The sequence below is a fragment of the Trichechus manatus genome, unplaced genomic scaffold (assembly GCF_000243295.1).
Source record: "Trichechus manatus latirostris isolate Lorelei unplaced genomic scaffold, TriManLat1.0 scaffold00189, whole genome shotgun sequence".
Classification (NCBI taxonomy): Eukaryota; Metazoa; Chordata; class Mammalia; order Sirenia; family Trichechidae; genus Trichechus; species Trichechus manatus.
The window spans coordinates 4389684-4407497 of record NW_004444125.1 but is presented as its reverse complement, the minus strand read 5'-3'; the positions used below and the strand labels follow the sequence as shown (position 1 = coordinate 4407497).

Genomic DNA, 17814 nt, shown 5'->3' with positions numbered 1-17814 from the left:
GAGGTCAGATGATGACAGGCCAGATGCAGAATCCAGAGCAAGCAAAAGCCAGCAAGCTTTGCCAGAAAGTCTATTTATATCGGATGCAGGCCACATCCCCAAAGAAATTTCCCTTACAACCGATTGGCTGATCACATCTTATCACATCATGGAGGTGATTATATCACAAAATGGAGTATAGCTACATCATTACATAACTGCCAAACTATATCATTACATAACTTCCAAACCACTGAGAATCATGGATTAGCCAAGCTGACACATAACCTTAACCATCACACTCTGTTAGAGAGTCACTAGCCCACTTGCTTTGGGGAGACCTCTATTTGCCTCAGAAAGGGCAGTGGTTTCAAATACCCAGAAATGTTAAGAATCATCAGAGGCAAACAGATGCTCAGTCACAGCTACCCAAAGCCCTTGCAGTTGCCCTATTTTATTTCTGCTTCCTTTCCTCAGTCCAGGTTTCCTATTTGTATTCTATTAGTCTCTGTTTATGTATAGGTTATGGTTAGCTAGCTCAAACTGTTATGTACAAATACACTTGCACTCTAACACGCACATAATAAATGATGACATTTACTATTTATTGGGTGTCTTTTATTTTCAAACATCATGCTAGGTGTTTTACATAATTGTTTCATTTAATTCTCACAAAAAGTCCTATGAGGTAGTTATTATTAACCCTATTTTAGGAATGATGAAACAGAGGCCTAGGAAGGTGAAGTCACACGCCCAAGGTTACAAACCTCATAAGAAACCCAGGTCTCCTTGAGTGTAATGCCCACACTGGTTTCCTCTACATCAGCTGACCTCTCTGTACCGGGCTTATCTGCTATTCAATGAGGAGCTTGTACTAGAAGATTTCCTGACTCCTGATTCTATTTGAAGTCTCTCTGAAAACTGATCAATAGCCTTTAAACTTAAAACTTATTTAGGAGAGTTAGCTGAGAAATGTTCTACTTGAAGAGAAGAGGATGTGGGTTGATTTCTGTGGGCACAAACAATACTATAATTTCAAATAGCTTTTGACAAAGGATTTCAATGAATTTTGTAATGTCAGAAAAGTCTACAAGTTAATCTTTACAACTTTTTGACGAGTATACTCAAGTCAACTCAAAAATTCAACGCTCGCTGGCCATCTAAGATACTCCACCGGTCTCACCCCTTCGGGAGCAAGGGAGAATGAAGGAAACAAGACACAAGGAAAAGATTAGTCCAACGGACTAATGGACCACAACTACCATGGCCTCTACCAGACTGAGTCCAGTACAACTAGATGGTGCCTGGCTACTACCACTGACTGCTCTGACAGGGACCACAACAGAGGGTCCCGGATAGAGCTGGAGAAAAATATAGAACAAATTTCTAACTCACTAACAAAGACCAGACTTACTGGTCTGACAGAGACTGGAGAAACCCCGCGAATATGGCCCCCGGACACCCTTTTAGCTCAGTGGTAAATTCACTCCCGAGGTTCACCGTTCAGCCACAGATTAGATAGGACCATAAAACAAAATGAGACTAAAGGAGCCAACAGTCCAGGGACGAGTTCTAGAAGGCAGGAGGGGACAAGAAAGCTGGTAATAGGGAAGCCAAGGTTGAGAAGGGACAGTGTTGACATGTCGTGGGGTTGTTAACCATTGTCATAAAACAATATGTGTACTAACTGTTTAATGATAAACTATTTGTTCTGTTAACCTTCATCTAAAGTACAATAAAAAAAAGGAAAAAAAATTTAAAAAAAAATTCAACACTCGCTCTGTGCTGCTTGTGTACTTGACTGTGTTAGATGAGTACTGCTGGCTGAGGCTTGGAGCAGGGGTGACTTTTCAAAGGGAATCAGGGAAAGAAAGGAAGCTGAACTCAGTGCTTCCGAGTCATAGGCTTTCTCCCCTGGAGTTGATAGTCAAATCAGGGGCATCCAATGATCATATCATTTTTCCCTGCATCCAAGTTTTCAGATTAATTTTTGATACCCAATTTTTAATAATTATATTTTCTGTTGATACTAACTACAGAATGAATACTGGCTTCAACAGTCATCCAACAGAGGAAGTTTGGCCTTGTCCTTGTAAATTGAAGCTAACCTTCTCCTTTTGCTTTCTTTTTACCTCATATCCTCACCCATTCTCCTTAAAGTGAATATGCATGGCAGCAGGGTCATGTCCTCAAAGACTAATCACAGCTAGTCCTGTGGAAACCCAGTCTATAGAAAAGAGCTCAAATAAAATGCTGAGAGAAATGCAGGTTGAGGGCAATGCTTTTTGCTGAATCTTTCACAATTCAGAGGCAAACTGCTCTTGTAAACACCACAGCCTTGAAAACTCTATGGGACAGTTCTATTCTGTCCTATAGGATCACTATGAGTCGGAGTCGACTCAATGGCACACAACCAAGAACAATGACCAGTCTTGATTTGAGACCTCTGTAATATCCATCTTTAACAACATTAATATTCCATGGGTGCAAAGCAACTGATCACTGAAGGGGGTTCCTAGCTGCCCACAGGGAGTTTGTGATTAAAGACGACAGTACATGAATGAGATGTGGAGGCCCAAGCACAGAGGACAGGACAAACGTCATCTTTCGAGTCTCCACTTAGGGAACAGGGAGTTTTATACACTATTAATATTTCAGAACATGATCCTTTCAGAACCATCAGCCATGCTACCAGAAGATTTAAACAACTTCACAATTATTTTATTACATCTGGATATACCTTATAAATAAAACAAAGCCAACAAATGCTGACTTCTGGAACAAATGCTTCCTGTACCACACCTTCCATTAGTCCCACTTCCTGGGTCTTCTTCTTCAGTTGCTTCTGTGACAAACTCCCACTCCTTCCTTGCACTCTTCCAGTAGTTAAACCCCTCACAATTTAACACTTGTCTGTATCCTGCCTTGATAGTGCATGAATTTCTTGCCTGTGCGTCTTATCTCCCCAACCAGGTTGGAGGGCTTTGCAGCTCATGGCCAGGCTCAGACATTTATTTGTCCATCCCATCTCAGTACAGTACTATCCCATCAATGAACCTTTATGATTGATTCTGGGACAATAAAATCATTTTACTGAAATATCTGTTATTGTTGTTGTTAGGTGCTGTCAAGTTGACTCTGACTCACAGCAACCTCACGTATAACAGAACAAAACTGCCTGGTCGTATACGATCCTCACAATCATTGCTATGCTTGAGCCCATTGTTGCAGTCACTATGTCAAATCCATCTCATTGAGGTTCTCCCTCTTTTCTGCTGATCCTCTACTTTTCCAAGCATGATGTCCTTCTCCAGGAACTGCTTTCTTTTGATGACGTATCCAAAGTAAGCAAGACAAAGTCTCACCATCCTTGCTTCTGAAGAGCATTCTGGCTGTACTTCCACCAAGAAAGATTGGTTCTTTCTTGTGGCAGTCCATCGTATACTCAATAATCTTCTCCAACACCACAATATGAATGTGTCAATTCTTTTTTCGTCTTCCTTTTTGATTGGCCTTTTTCATTATCTATACTACTTCTGATTTCCTACAGCTGGGCAGAGGAAGAGAGAATTGGCAAAAGTACTAGCAGAAAGAAATATTCATGGCAAATGGTCTGCGATGCTTACGAAGGACATGCTGTGTCCAGCCCACTACTCTGCTTCTCCTCACTGGCCTCCCCCTCAATGGAGGAAACTGAGGAGCTCATTCATTTAGAGAAAAGTCTCCTCCACATTGCTCCAAGAAAACCCAGCCCAAGGGGGTAAACCCTGGGAGACTGGTCTTCTCCAGAGGCCCTGCCTCTACTGTGACTAGGATAGTTGGCCCTGGAGGCAGTGAGGGTCAGTCACTCAGCAGACCTCCTGGGGTTCTCCTCTCTCCTGCCTCCTGATTGGCTGAATCTAGGGCAGATAACCCACCACCATAAGGTACTGATCAGGATTAGGGGTGCCTATTGCAAACCCACAGTCCACCAAAATGGAAAAGAAAGGGTAGAAAAATGTCTCAACAAAGAAAGGACTAGCTTTACAAATGGCTACAAAGTCCGAGCCGTGAGGGGAGGCAGGTTTTGTCCCTGTTCATCCTAATCTTCCAGAAGGCATCTGAGGCAGGGCAGACTTCTCGGGTACGAAGGTCACTGGCTCCACGGCCCCCATTCTCTGAGACCCCTGGGGGAAAGACTAAGCCAAAAGAAAAGCTGGGTCCAAGAGGAGCCCCTCTCCCGGCCCCTTCCTCATCTCTCGGAGGCAGGCCTTGTGTGGAAAAGCAAACAGGCCCAGGCCAGGGACCCTGCCCTTTGGACCTTTTGCAATTCGCTCGCAGCTCTTTAAGCCAGGGTTCTGTGGCTCTAGGAGTGGCCCTTATATAAACAGAGCTCACAGGCCGGCAGCGCATTCCCACCATCCGGCCAGCGGGGCGCAGAGCCTGTCTCGGAGCGCCTGTCCCTGAGGAGCCCCAGATCCGGCGAGGCCTTGGCCGCAGTGAGGCAGCCGCTCTCACCCAGCGGGTCTGCCATGGGCCCGCCAAGGCCGGCGCAGCTGCTGCTGCTGCTGCTGCTGCTCGCTGGAGGCGCCTCAGCCCGTGAGTGCGGGGTGGTGGGTCAGCTCGCTCTGTGTGTGTTGGGGTGGGAGACCCTTCCCCAGCTGGGGCAGCGCCTCATCACAGGCTCCCAAGCGGACGTGGGGGCGCCTGGGGTGAGGCTGGAGGGACTGGTCCAATAGGAGAAGTTATTTTAACAGCGGTGGCTGCAACCAGTGGCAGGGGCATTACTTAGGGCAGCTTAGTCCTGGGTCACAGGGAGGACAGCCTCTAGCCTGAACCTCCACAGGGTCACGAAACAGGGAGGGCAGTACCAACTGTGTGCCTCCTTCAGACTAGGGGTGGTAGGGTGAAAGGGCTGGAGAGTGGGTTCCCAGAACCTGGTTCTCTGGTGAAAGGGAAAAGACTCACACAGTGGTCCTCCCTGCCAGACCCCAGGGTTCATCTGGGAAGGCATGGGAAAACCCACAGTGTTCTTTCTCCTTTTCTTACAGAATACGAAGTGCTGGAAAACATCAGCCCGAGCTGTCCAAGTAAGGCATTTCCCCACTGGGCATGGAAGGACCCCTCTGCACCCACCAGCCTATCCTTCTGCACCTCCACTCACCAAAGGCCCCCCACTCTACAGTGCTGGGATGCTGTGGGGGTGTGCAGTGATCTGACCTCACAGGAAACAAGTCCCTTGCATTTCTGCCCACCCCCAACGGATCTCAACTCTCCTCTTCCTGACCTTTTGTTCTGCCCTAAAAGCTTACTCTGGGGGTAGGAGGAAGATAGGACTGTAGCTCTGTTGACCCGTGGACACTTTAAAGTGAGCATAACCAACCTGTTTATCAGTGACTAAGCATTGATTTGAAGCACGAGGGTGAGGAAATGCTGACTTTAACCTCTGTGCAAAAACCCAGACTCTCACCCCCACATATTTACCTGACTCCTAAGGGTCAAAACAGCCGGCCTTGCAAGTACCCTGTGTTCTCCCGAAACGGCCAGTGTTGGCCTCCATGGGGTAGCACTGCCATCTGGTGGGCTTATGCTATCACTGCATGCAGGTTCATGATCCAGATGTTCTTGGCCATTTTTCCCTCAAACTTGTTCAGAAAATTCCTCTGAAGCACTGTAGAAATCTCCAGAAATTTACTTCTGTAGGCTTCTTAAGCCATTCAGATAACCCTTACCCTTAATGAATTTCCTCAGGCATTTGATAGAATTAAAAAAGTCACAGAATTATATTTTCAAACCAAAAAAGGCAGTACAGATAACATCCGTTTTGCTCAATGCTCTCAAGTCTTAGTTTTTGAGAGTCTCTTTCTATAAATTTTCTGAGACCAATTCACTCACACTCTCTTCTCTGCATCACAGATGACATATTCAAGGAATGCCAGTTAATTTAAATGTTGTTGTGTGCCGAGTCATAGTGAGCCTATAGTACAGAGTAGAACCACCCACATAGGGTTTCCAGGGAAGGCACTTTGGTGGTACAGTGGTTAAGAACTCAGCTGCTAACCAAGAGGTCAGCAATTTGAATCCACCAGCTGCTCCTTGGAAACCCTATGGGACAGTTCTGCTCTGTCCTATGGGGTCACTCTGAGTCGGAATTGATTCGATGGCAATGGGGTTCTTTTTTGGAATCTACAAAAGCAGACTGTCACATCTTTCTCCTGTGGAGTGGCTGGTGGGTTAGCAGACAAGCTCTTAACCACTGTGCCACCAGGGCTTTAGCCTCAGCAAAAGCATAATTACAAAAAACAAAACAAAAAAACAACCCATTGGCATCGAGTCGATTCAGACAAGTAGGAACCCTATAGGACAGAGTAGAATTGGCCCATAGGGTTTCCAAGGAGTGGCTGGTGGATTCGAACTGCCAGCCTTTTGGTTAGCAGCCATAGCTCTTAACCACTGTGCCACTAGGGCTCCAAAAACATAATAGAGAAGTTAAATCTATAGAAGAAAATTAAGTATTATGCAGTCAATTAAAAATACTTTGAGTCTCATTACCATTTTTGATTATGTATGCCAATGCTCCTTTCTGCCCAGAATTGACTGTCCTTGGGAGAGTTTTTTCTGCTATGTGGCTGACTGGCTGACTAATTTATCTTCATTTTAGAAGATGCAACTCGATTCAAGCACCTCAGGAAGTACGTTTACAGCTATGAGGCTGAGAGTTCCAGTGGAATCCCTGGGACTGCTGATTCAAGAAGTGCCACCAAGATCACCTGCAAGGTACGAAGAGGTGCTGGAGTAACCTGGAGCCAGCGGCTTTCCCCAGCCATGCTTGGCCATGTGCCCTGGACCTTCCAAGAGGCTGTGTGCTGACAGACCCAGCACATACCACGACTGTTGTTCTGGGACCAGCCCTCACTTTGTAAATCAGCCACGTTGCTGAAAAGTTGTCAGCCACAGAAGATGTTACCATTCAAATTTGTTTTGCCATTAGCTTCAAAACTATAGTTGGAGTACATACTCTAAAATGGCAGCACTGCATGATGGTAGATTTGAATGTGATGGGAGAAGCCCAGTGGGTGGGCCAGGGGAGGTGGGCGTCTCAGGAAAGCACTGTGGTGTGCAGTTTTTATAACCTAAGTCAAACAGAATCAATTGCTGCAAACAAAAAGAAAATTTTTAAAATATAGTTTATTCTAAAATAAAATTGTCTGCTTATTATTCGGAAGCCCTGGTGGTGTAATGGTTGAAAGCTACAGCTGTTAACCAAAGGTCGACAGTTTGAGTCTACCGAGCGCTCCTTGGAAACTCTTTGGGGCAGTTCTACTCTGTCCTGTAGGGTCGCTATGAGTCGGAACTGACTTGACGGCAATGGGTTGAGTTCTACTTATTATTGAGACTGGCTGTACTTACATCCATATGCATATGGAGCAGATGCAAAGAAAGGCTGCTACTAGGGTGGGTGTGGGGAAGAGAGGGCAAGGATATGACTGAGAAGTTGTCCTCTTCTTTATAGGATTCCATTGCCTGCACTCTGCGTGTGGCTATTTAAACTAAATAAAATTTAAAAATCAGTTTCTTAGTCACACTAGCCATATTTCAAGTACCCAATAGCCATATGTGGCTAGTGGCTACCATATTGGACAATGCAGATATAGAACATTTCCATCATCACAGAAAGTTCTTTGAACAGCACTGGATAACAGTTAGGGATGTGTTTAAATTCCAGCTATGTGTGAAGCTCTAAACAGGCCCTGATAGATACAAGCACGTTTTTTAGGGTTTTTTTTTTTTTTTTGGTGGGGGGTTGATATTAAGAAAACATTTGCTGTTGAAACCAAGGATAGCCTTCTTCCTGCCCCATGTGTTTCTTTTTAACTCTTTCTCCTGGTCTTCATTTTGTCTAAGTAATAACACCTCTTTATAAGTAAACTAGGCAAATTTAGACCCAATAAAAGGATATCCTCCTTCACGTGCATTGGGGCCCACTTAAAAAAAATTTGTATCCCAGGACGTGAAAATGGCCAAAAGTAGGGCTAAGTCTAGACTGGTTCATGGAGGCATGTTAAGGAGACATGTGATGTTGGGGGGCAGTCATGTTCTCAACAGCATCTCCCTTGTCCTGATTAAAGACTAAGCCCTGGGATGTGAGGGGGATCTGTGTTCTTGTTGGAGAATCTCAGTGTGCTGTTTCCTTCTACTCTCAGGTCCAGCTGGAGGTCCCCCAACTCTGTAGCTTCATCCTGAAGACGAGCCAATGTACCCTGAAAGAGGTGTATGGCTTCAACCTTGAGGGCAAGGCCTTGCTGAAGAAGACCAAGAACTCTGAAGAGTTTGCAGCTGCCATGTCCAAGTAAGGCATGGGACCATCCACTTGAGTGGCTGAGCTCTGTGCACCACTGCATGTTTTGTGAATGCGTGTGTATGTATGTGTTTGTGTGTCCACTGAGGTGTGAATGTGTGTGCCCATATTAGGCATGTATTTAAGTATGAGCCTTTGTATTCTGTATTCACCATGGATCAGGGAATTGCCTTCTGTGTCTGAGCTTCCACAACTATCGAAAAGAGGAAAGTGTTGCTGACTCTCCCAGTTAAGTTCCCTTAATTAACAATTAAACATGTTTCTCAAAGATCACATGTTTTAGACTCATTGAGACAGTAAAGTGGAAATAGTTTGGTTAAGCAAGTTAATTCTTGTTTCAAGAATTAAACACGAATGGTGCCTGCTGGTCCTGGGTGTGGTCCTGGGTTGTGGGTCCCAGCAGGATGTGTTGCCATGGCCTGCATGTGGCCAGTGCAGTGTCTGCTTGGGGAGGGCAAGGCCCAGGCTCAGAGAGGCAGGGGAGAGCCAAGGCTTTAGCCATTCCCCTCCCCAGGGTAACATACAGCCAGTGCATGGTGATGAGGACATCCCTATGGTTCACAGCTGGTGTCTCTTCTGATGGATCAATTCCCGTGTTGTACCAAGTGTTTAATATTTTGAACACCACCTCTCCCTCAACCCCAGACCAAAGTTTGTAGTTTCTTAGTGTGTGCAAATATAAACAGTCATAGATTTGTTCATTTGGTAGCATCAGAATACTCTCCCTCCCTGTACATCTTTTGGTTAGCTGAACATTAGACGTGGAAACCTGTCCTTTCTCTGCAAAATATGCCTTGGTGCCATCTATCTTTCACCAATATAGCTTATCTTATCTGAGACATGTGGGGGGCGGAGCAGGGGGAAGTGGTGGAATGATCCCTTTCCTTCTTTTAAACAAATGAACTCCTTTTCTTGACTACCCCTAGGCTGTCCAGGCTGTGTCTTGGGTCCAGAACTTCCTGAGAGGGTGCAGAGGCTATAGGAGACACACCTGGTCTCCTTTTCCTCTTTTTGACTTAACTAGAGCAGGTACAGTCAGGCCCTTTGAAACCCAAATATTCCCCAAAGTGAAATCCTTACTCTTCCACCACCAGTTCCCTAAGGCCAAAGTCAACCCAGGCTTCAGACATGGCCCTCCCAGTTGCCTTTGAGTGGATTCCAACTTATGGCAATCCCATGTGTGTCAGAGTAGAACTGTGCTCCACAGGATTTTCAGTGGTTGATTTTTCAGAAGTAGATCACCAGGGCTTTCTTCCAAGGCATCTCTGGGTAGGTTCAAACTGTCAACCTTTTGGTTAATAGATGAGTGCTTAACCATTTGCACCACCCAGGGCCTCCTTCACACGTGGCTGGAGACTGTATAAAAGAGTGAATATCAACGAACATATGAAAAGAAACTCAAATTCACTAGTAACCAGGAAATGCAAATAAATGTAACAATGAGATATCTATCATTTTATACCAATCAGACTTTAAAACATCTGTAGCACCTGTTGCTGGCAGAGTATGGGGAAACATGTACTCTCATGCATTGCTGTTGGAAATGAGAGTTGTTAAGCAATATCTATTATAATTAAAATACTTATACCTTTTGACGTGGCAATTTCAGTCTCTGGGACTCCAGCCCATAAAAATAAAAACAGCAATGCATGAAGATAGATGTCTAAGGATGTTTATTTCAGTGTTATTCTTGTGGCAAAAAAAATTTTTTTAAATAAATAAATAAAGTGAATGCCATCAAATAGGAGAATGTCTGAATAAATTCTATATAACTAGAGAGTGGAAAGTTATGCAAATTTTTAAACACACTAGAGCTATACCAAATGACCCACAAGGATTTTCATGGCATATAATTAACTGAAAAAAGGGAAATGATTTAAAGAGTGCATGGTATGATCCCATTCATATGAAACAATGACAAAAATCTTTATATTTATAGGCTTATACCCACATACATCTATATAGGATGGCATGAGTCTGGAGATACATATGGAACACTTACCATGTTGTTTATCAGGGTGACAGTTGAGAACTATGGGAGCAGAGACTAATGTGGGTGGAGGACAGAGGACATGAGATGGACGAGCCATGCAAAAAAGAAAAATTTTAAAATGCCAACATGTGTATATATATATTTGTATACTGTTTTGGAAATGTATGTATATTTATAAATCAATGTTGTAAAAAGAAGAACAATACATAAGAAAGAGCCTGCAAAGCCACCCCAGCTTGCTTCCAGCAGTCTCCCAGCAGACTCCTATAGAGATGTGTGTGGGTGTAAGCTATCATTGTTTTATATGAATGGGATTGTTTTATGCACACCTTTCTATCTTTCTTTTCTCACCCCTCTATGACCACTCTCTCTCTTTCTCTGGGACAGGAACGAGCTCAGGCTGACCATTCCTGCAGGGAAGCAGGTTTTCCTTTACCCAGGGAAGGATGAACCCAAACACATCCTGAACATCAAGAGGGGCATCATTTCTGCCCTTCTGGTTCCTCTGGAGACAGAAGAGGCCAAACGAGTGTTGTTTATGGTGAGAATTTGGAAAACTCGTAATAGTGGCTTTTAAACTCATCTTCTTCACACATTCCAGACCAGCCCCACTATGTGCATAAAGTGGATCATTGGCTTAGCTACACGGCTAGTTATACAGGAGACGTTCTACCTGGGGTGTACAGGTGTGAAATACCAGTGCAGTGGCCGGATTGCCCGGGCCTCTTCCCGTCCCACCTATAACTACCACCAAGGCTAAGAAAGTGGTACCCCCTTGGACTGACGGTTCACCCCTAGCAGGCTGATGGTGTTGGATGTAATTTAAAAGCAGTTACTGGGGTGTCCTGACCACCTGCTCCCTGATTTTGTTTGATTTGTTCTCCCTTACCATGAGATATAACGCAGTAAAGCCTGGGTGTATGTATTGTAAACACCAAAAGTAATTGAGTATGATGCCAGCCTCTTTTAAGAACTTCAGGTTTCAACCTTAGAAAGAATTCCATTTTCTTCAGTCCCACAGATGTTCTCAAGCTCTTACTGTGTTCTAGGTTCTATACTAGACTATTCCTGGAGAGTACAGAGATGCCCCTGCAGACCTTTCCTCGGGGAGTCCTCGGGGCCTGGGGGGAGAGCCTAGACACATATAACACAAAGCAGAATGGCTTACATGCTGTAATGAGCAAGACAGAAAATGCTCTGAGAGCACAAATAGAGAGTCAGAGTTGGCTGGCTCCTGGAGGCAAGACAGGTGTGCCAGCCTCCAGCCCCAGTACCACCCTTAACTGGTTTTCTCTTTCCCAACTCTGGCTGTCCAAGTATCAGCAATGGCCACACCCCACAGAAGAAGCACTATTGCAAATCCTATGTTGCTTCTGCCTTCTCCCAGTCTCCTTCCCCAGCCTTCCCAAAGCACTACGGATTTTGTCCCCATCATTGAATGTACCGGTTGTATCTTCTGCTCCCATAGGATACTGTATACGGAAACTGCTCCAGTGACTTTACCGTTAAAACAAGGACGGGAAATGTGGCGACAGAGATATCCATTGAAAGAAACCTGCAGAAGTGCGATGACTTCAAGCCCATCAGCACAGGCGTTAGCCCGCTTGCTTTCATCAAAGGCATGGTAAGTCTCACGTCAGCATTGTTCTTCACAGTAAGCATTATCCTCTTTATTATCAAAATTCTGTTCCAGACAGTAGGTATCTCAGAGAAGAACCTAGCCATTCTGTTCTTTATACAGCGAAGGACTGCCAAGGTCTTATGGCCCATTACTAACTGAGCCAGGACTAGGCTCAGGTTCCAGACTCCTAGTCCGATGCTCTTGTCCTTCTTGCTGTCTTTCTGTCACTGTCTTTCTGTAAATCCTTTGCTATCGTTTGAGAGTAATCACTGGGGAAGGCTCTGGGGCTTGACATAGGACCAAAAACATACTACTGCTTCTTCCTATGCAAGGACTGGAAGTCCCCAGCTCCAGCCTCTGGCCTCAGAGAAAGTCTCGAGATGTGCATTTACTCATCCTCTCCCTCACCCCCGTAAAGTGGCACTGACTAAGCCAAAGTGTTCCAACTTCATGTCCTTCCACCCCATTTATGACCTGGATTAAAGTCTGGCCCCTCTGCCTCCTGCCCGGGCCATGCCCTTAGTGCTGACCTTCTCTCCTATTAACTAAGGTCATGGAGCACCATATGACCTAAGCTTGCTCAACCCCTACCCTTGTAACACCTTCCAGGATATAAGATACAAGTCGTCTCAGTAAACATGAGGGACTTGAGCAATCATTGCCATGCCCAGCCATGTTCCTGGCCATAGTCCTTGGGGCCGAAAACAGGGAGTCCAATGACCAGAAGGACCACTGGTTTTTGCATCTTTTCTGAGCACCTGCTGTGTACTCAGCCCCACTCTTGGCAGTACTGAGGGAGGGATCTTGGCAGATGAGCCATGGACCTGTGCCTCAAGATGCTGACACTCTAATGCAGGAACAAGGTTTATACACATGCCAATAAAGGACGACATAGGGTGTACCCCAAGGAGGTAATAAACTGAGCAGTACAGGTGAGCAGTCCTAGGGAGGAGAAAGGACTAGTCACATAGCTCACTGGGCCTAAAGTTTCATGGAAGATGTGGAACATGGATCTGAAAAACACGCACACACAAACAAAACAAACCCACTGCCGTCGAGTTGATTCTGACTCATAGCAACCCTATAGGACAGGTAGAACTGCCTCATAGGGTTTCCAAGGCTGTAAATCTTTGCAGACTGCCACATCTTTCTCCCACAGAGTGGCTGGGTTCGAACTGCCGATCTTTTCGTTAGCAGCCAAGCACTCCAACCACTGTGCCACCAGGGCCCCAGAAAAACACAAAACCCAAACCAAACCCATTGCTGTTGAGTTGATTCCGACTCATAGCAACCCTGCAGCACAAAGGACATGTAAATGGGAGAGATACATGAGAAAGGGCTTCTAGGCAAAGGAAAAATTATTGGTGCTGTGTTAGCGGAGTCCCTGAGTGGCACAAATGATCAAGCGCTCGACTACTAGATAGAAGGTTGGTGGCTCGAACCCACCCAGAGGCGCCTCGGAAGACAGGCCTGTGGTCTGCTTCCAAAAGGTCACCAAAAACCTGTTGCTGTTGAGTCGATTCCAACTCACAGCCATTGAAAACTCTGTGGAGCACAGTTCTACTCTGACACGTATGGGGTCGCCATGAGTCAGGATCGACTCATAGACAACAGTGTGTGCAGTGTTACGTGTTGGATACAAGGTGTATACTTTGTGCAGGATGGGAAGTCCATTGAGATGAGGTAAAAAGATTCTATACCTTAACTCAGATTTGGGGACACCAAGTTGTTGCATCCCCTTTTCTAAATGCCAAATATCAAGATCAAAAATGTCGGCAGTTTGAATCCACCAGCCGCTCCTTGGAAGCCCTATGGAGCAGTTCTACTCTGTCCTATAGGGTCACTGTGGGTTGGATTTGAATCAACAGCAACGGGTTTTTTGGTTTTTATCAAGTGGCACAGTACTCCCTTGAAGGTGTAACAGAAGATTCAGGTTCAAGCCACGAGGACTGATTAAAATACTTTTACCCAACTTCGTGCACAGATCCGCCCCTTGTCAACTCTGATCAGCAGCAGCCAGTCCTGCCAGTACACCCTGGACCCCAAGAGGAAGCATGTATCAGAAGCCATCTGCAAGGAGCAACACCTCTTCCTGCCTTTCTCCTACAAGTAGGTCACCTGCTGTACCCTTGACTCATCATTTAGATGGTCAGTGTGAACTGTTCCAACTAGCAAGGGGGCTCCAAAGAGGTACAAGGCAGACAGACCCTAGTCCTATTCCCCTTCCCAGTCCTATTCCCCTTCCCAGGCTCACAGGCAATTTGGCAGAAAAGCCTTATACATTCAAAGCAATTCATGATCGACAAAAGATATCCCAGACCTAGACGTTAAGGGCTGTATATCAGGACAAAGCTGGGGATCATTACATGCTGCCCTGGTTAGAAAAGGAGGATTTGAGATTTGGACTGGAGATATGCATACTCAATCCATTTTGAAAACTTGTCAATCAACTCATATTAATTGAGTAACTACTATATTCTGGGCACTGTGCTGTGGGACACACAAAAGAATTTCAATGCACAGTGCCAGTCCCTACCCTCTGGGCACTCCAGACCAGTGGAGAGTGGAAGGTACATATCCTTCTGATGGGCAGATGGCTAGCATGACCAAGAGGGCTGACTACTGTTTATTAGAGGAGTCTGAGACAGCTGGATTTAACCATGCTTTGAAACATGGGCAGGATTTGGGTAGAGACAGAAGGGGAAACATTGAACGTGAAAAGAAGAGTGTGCTGGGGAAACCAGGGAGGCTGGCCATCAATGACCTGACCCACTTCCTTTGTTACCAGGAATAAATATGGAATGATGGCACATGTTACACAGTCTTTGAAACTTGAAGACACACCTAAGATCAACAGTCGCTTCTTTGGTGGAGGTAGGCCTTTATGTCCATATGATTGCCAAAGCTGGGAGATGTACCCATGACACAGCAATCATAGCTTAGCTCTTGGCTGGGCCTTGTTAACGGTCCACTGATGAAGGAGTTAAGTGGACTCTGGTATTCTGGTTGCTGAGCTACCTCTAGTGAGAAAGCTTATTCATTTCAAAACATCAAGTGGCAAGGGGGTAAAAAGGGGGCGTAGTTTCTCAAAGCTCCCAAGGTTTTCGTAAGTGGGACATCTGACTAGGAACTGATGTCCTAAGCTAATGTGACCCCTTTAGTAGGCTGACAACATCATACACCCCATGATGAGGTTGCAGGGCCGCGTGCAGCAGCCTGAGGCCTGGATATGGTGGGGCATATGGAAGAGGACATTTAGAGTCAGGCCAGGTAATAATCTCAGGACAGTCAGTCTTTAGAAATGGAAGGGTCTTTAGAGATCTCTAGTCAACTCTAATGGAACCCTAGTGGCATAGTGGTTAAGAACTCGGCTGCTAACCAAAACGTCAGCAGTTCAAATCCACTAGCCTCTCCTTGGAAACTCTATGGGGCAGTTCTACTCTGTCCTATAGGGTTGCTATGAGTCGGAACCGACTAGACGGCACCTAACAATAACAACAAAGTCAGCCCTAACCCCTGCATTTGTATTGTATTGAAGCCTGTCAGACCTCTTTCCTATATTATTACCTCATTGTATAACATGGCAACTTGTGATGTCATGTAGTAGGAACATGTGCTTTTATAACCATTCTACAGAGGGGAAAATTACACACAGAGAGGAGTAGTGGTTTATTCAAGGCCATAGACTATTAGAGGCGGTGCAGAATTAGCCCCCAGGTGTAAGCTAAGTCAGGTCTTCAGGTCTCTACCATTACACTCCACTTCCATGCTGACTTTCACCCTCTCCCTGGCATGTCGCAGAGCAGGGTGATGGGGAGAACACAGGAGCATCTCCCCTGACCACAATCTCCAGTAGATCCGGTAAGAGGAAATGGTGGGTGACGTTCAATGAGTCTCAGCCTCAGCTGTAGCCATGTCAGCAGCAGCCCCTCCTCACCAGTTCCTTCCAGCAAAGAAGTAACCTGATACTGGATTCAGACAAGCCTCACTCTGCTGCTTAATCCCAGTGTGTTCTTGGGCAAGTTAAATTGGTTCCCTTATTTAAACAGGACAGTTCTACTCTGCCCTATAGGGTTGCTAAGAGTCAGAATTGACTTGATGGCAATGGGTTTGGTTTTGGTTTGGTTATCTTTAAACTGAGGAATGCCACTAACCTGCAGGAGTATTTGGTGATTCACTGAAAAAACTTAAGTCAAACTTCTAGCACAGAGCGCTTAATAGGATAATGTTCACTCTTTTCTTCTCTGATGATACTCCTCCAATGACCAGGTTCCAGTATATGAAGATGTGGTTGAGATGCAGAGGTAAACAAGAACTCCTGTGACACACTTCCTTCTTCCAGGTGACAAGGAGGTGGGCCTCGCATTTGAGAGCACCAAGTCCACATCACCTCCAAAGCAGGCAGAGGCCATTTTGAAGACCCTCCAGGACCTACAAAAACTGTCAGTTTCTGAGCAGAATGCCCAGAGAGCTAACCTCTTCAGTAAGCTGGTTACTGAGCTGAGAGGCCTCAACAATGAGGCAGTTGCATCCCTCTTGCCAAGGCTAATTGAAGTGTCCAGGTATTTCTTTAACATTGCACCTTAATGTCTCATATAACTTATGGTAACTGACTGAACTTTTAAACCTTGGCCAAATAGAGAATCTACCTTCTCGGGCACCATTTAAATATCAAATTAATCAGTCAATCGGTTAACGTTTGCTGGATAGAGAAATATCAGCCAAGGTGTCTTACCTCAGTAAGCTTAGAGTTCTTTGGGAAACACACACACACACACACACACACACTCACACACACACACACTGCATTCAAGGCAGATATGTATTTGTGTGTTAAAATAGGGGGGAAATAAGAGGAGAAATGGTAGTGTCTAAAAATCAGAGCTGCAATCCCCACATTTCGATGGACATCTTCTAAATTCCTAGCTCAATTCTAATTGACTACTCTGGGAAGTCTGAGAGAAAAAGAAGTCTGTGTCCTCCAGGAGCTAATAGGTTAGGTAGAGAGAGCACTCAGGCAAATAAATAATAATATGATTCATCTCCACTTCATGTCTGTAAGTGCTCCGAGGGTCAGAGAACGGACTGAGCAAGGGAAGCCTTCATGGTTCTAGGAATCTGAGTTGGATTTTAAAGATGTTTGGATTTGGATAGTGAATGAAGGAACGCCATGGGCAAAGGATAGTTTGTCTGCCTTGAAGGTGGTCCATGTAACTTTCTACTCTTTTCTTCTCAGCCCCATCACTTTACAAGCCTTGGTTCAGTGTGGGCAGCCCCAGTGTTACATTCACATCCTCCAGTGGCTGAAAAATACGAAAGCCCACCCCCTTCTGATAGATATTGTAACCTATTTGATGGCCCTAATCCCAGAGCCCCCTGAAGAGAGGGTGCAGGAGATCTTCAACATGGCGAAGGAGCAGTACAGCCGGGCCACCTTTTATGCCCTGAGCCACGTGGTCAACAAGTGAGTGGGTTTACATTGTACTTCGCCTGTCGGGGGTGAGGAAGACCCCACATCTCTATACTAAAATTGTACCTCTCCCTTCACTTCCAAACTCTTGTGCTTACTGTTTTGGTTTTCTACTGATCATTTTGAGAGCAATGGCATGCAATAAGAAATCAGCAAACACAAGTCTGGATTTTAAGAGAAACCTAGATAGGCTTGCTGAGTCCTAACTCTCTTCCTTTATTCTGTAGCTATCATAAGATAACCCCACAGACGACGCAAATCCTGTTGGACATTGAGGATTACCTATTGACACAGATTCAAAATGACTGCACTGGGGACAAAGATCACACCTACTTGATTCTGAGGGTACAATTTTGCATAATACATTTCGTTTCAGAAATACTTTCCCTGAACACCCCTCCCTCCTCCTTCTG

General features: G+C 45.3%; 1 protein-coding gene across 1 annotated transcript in view; it reads left to right on the top strand.

Moving 5' to 3' along the window:
- Positions 1-4490: 4490 nt before the first annotated feature.
- Positions 4491-17814, top strand: part of APOB (apolipoprotein B) — a 45228-nt gene continuing 31904 nt past the window's right edge. The window contains exons 1-11 of the mRNA XM_004387594.3: positions 4491-4557; positions 5010-5048; positions 6620-6735; positions 8163-8308; positions 10698-10851; positions 11779-11934; positions 13916-14040; positions 14720-14805; positions 16274-16493; positions 17168-17395; positions 17629-17746. Of these exons, the coding sequence (XP_004387651.3) occupies positions 4491-4557; positions 5010-5048; positions 6620-6735; positions 8163-8308; positions 10698-10851; positions 11779-11934; positions 13916-14040; positions 14720-14805; positions 16274-16493; positions 17168-17395; positions 17629-17746 (1455 nt within the window). The remainder of the gene's footprint in view (positions 4558-5009; positions 5049-6619; positions 6736-8162; positions 8309-10697; positions 10852-11778; positions 11935-13915; positions 14041-14719; positions 14806-16273; positions 16494-17167; positions 17396-17628; positions 17747-17814) is intronic.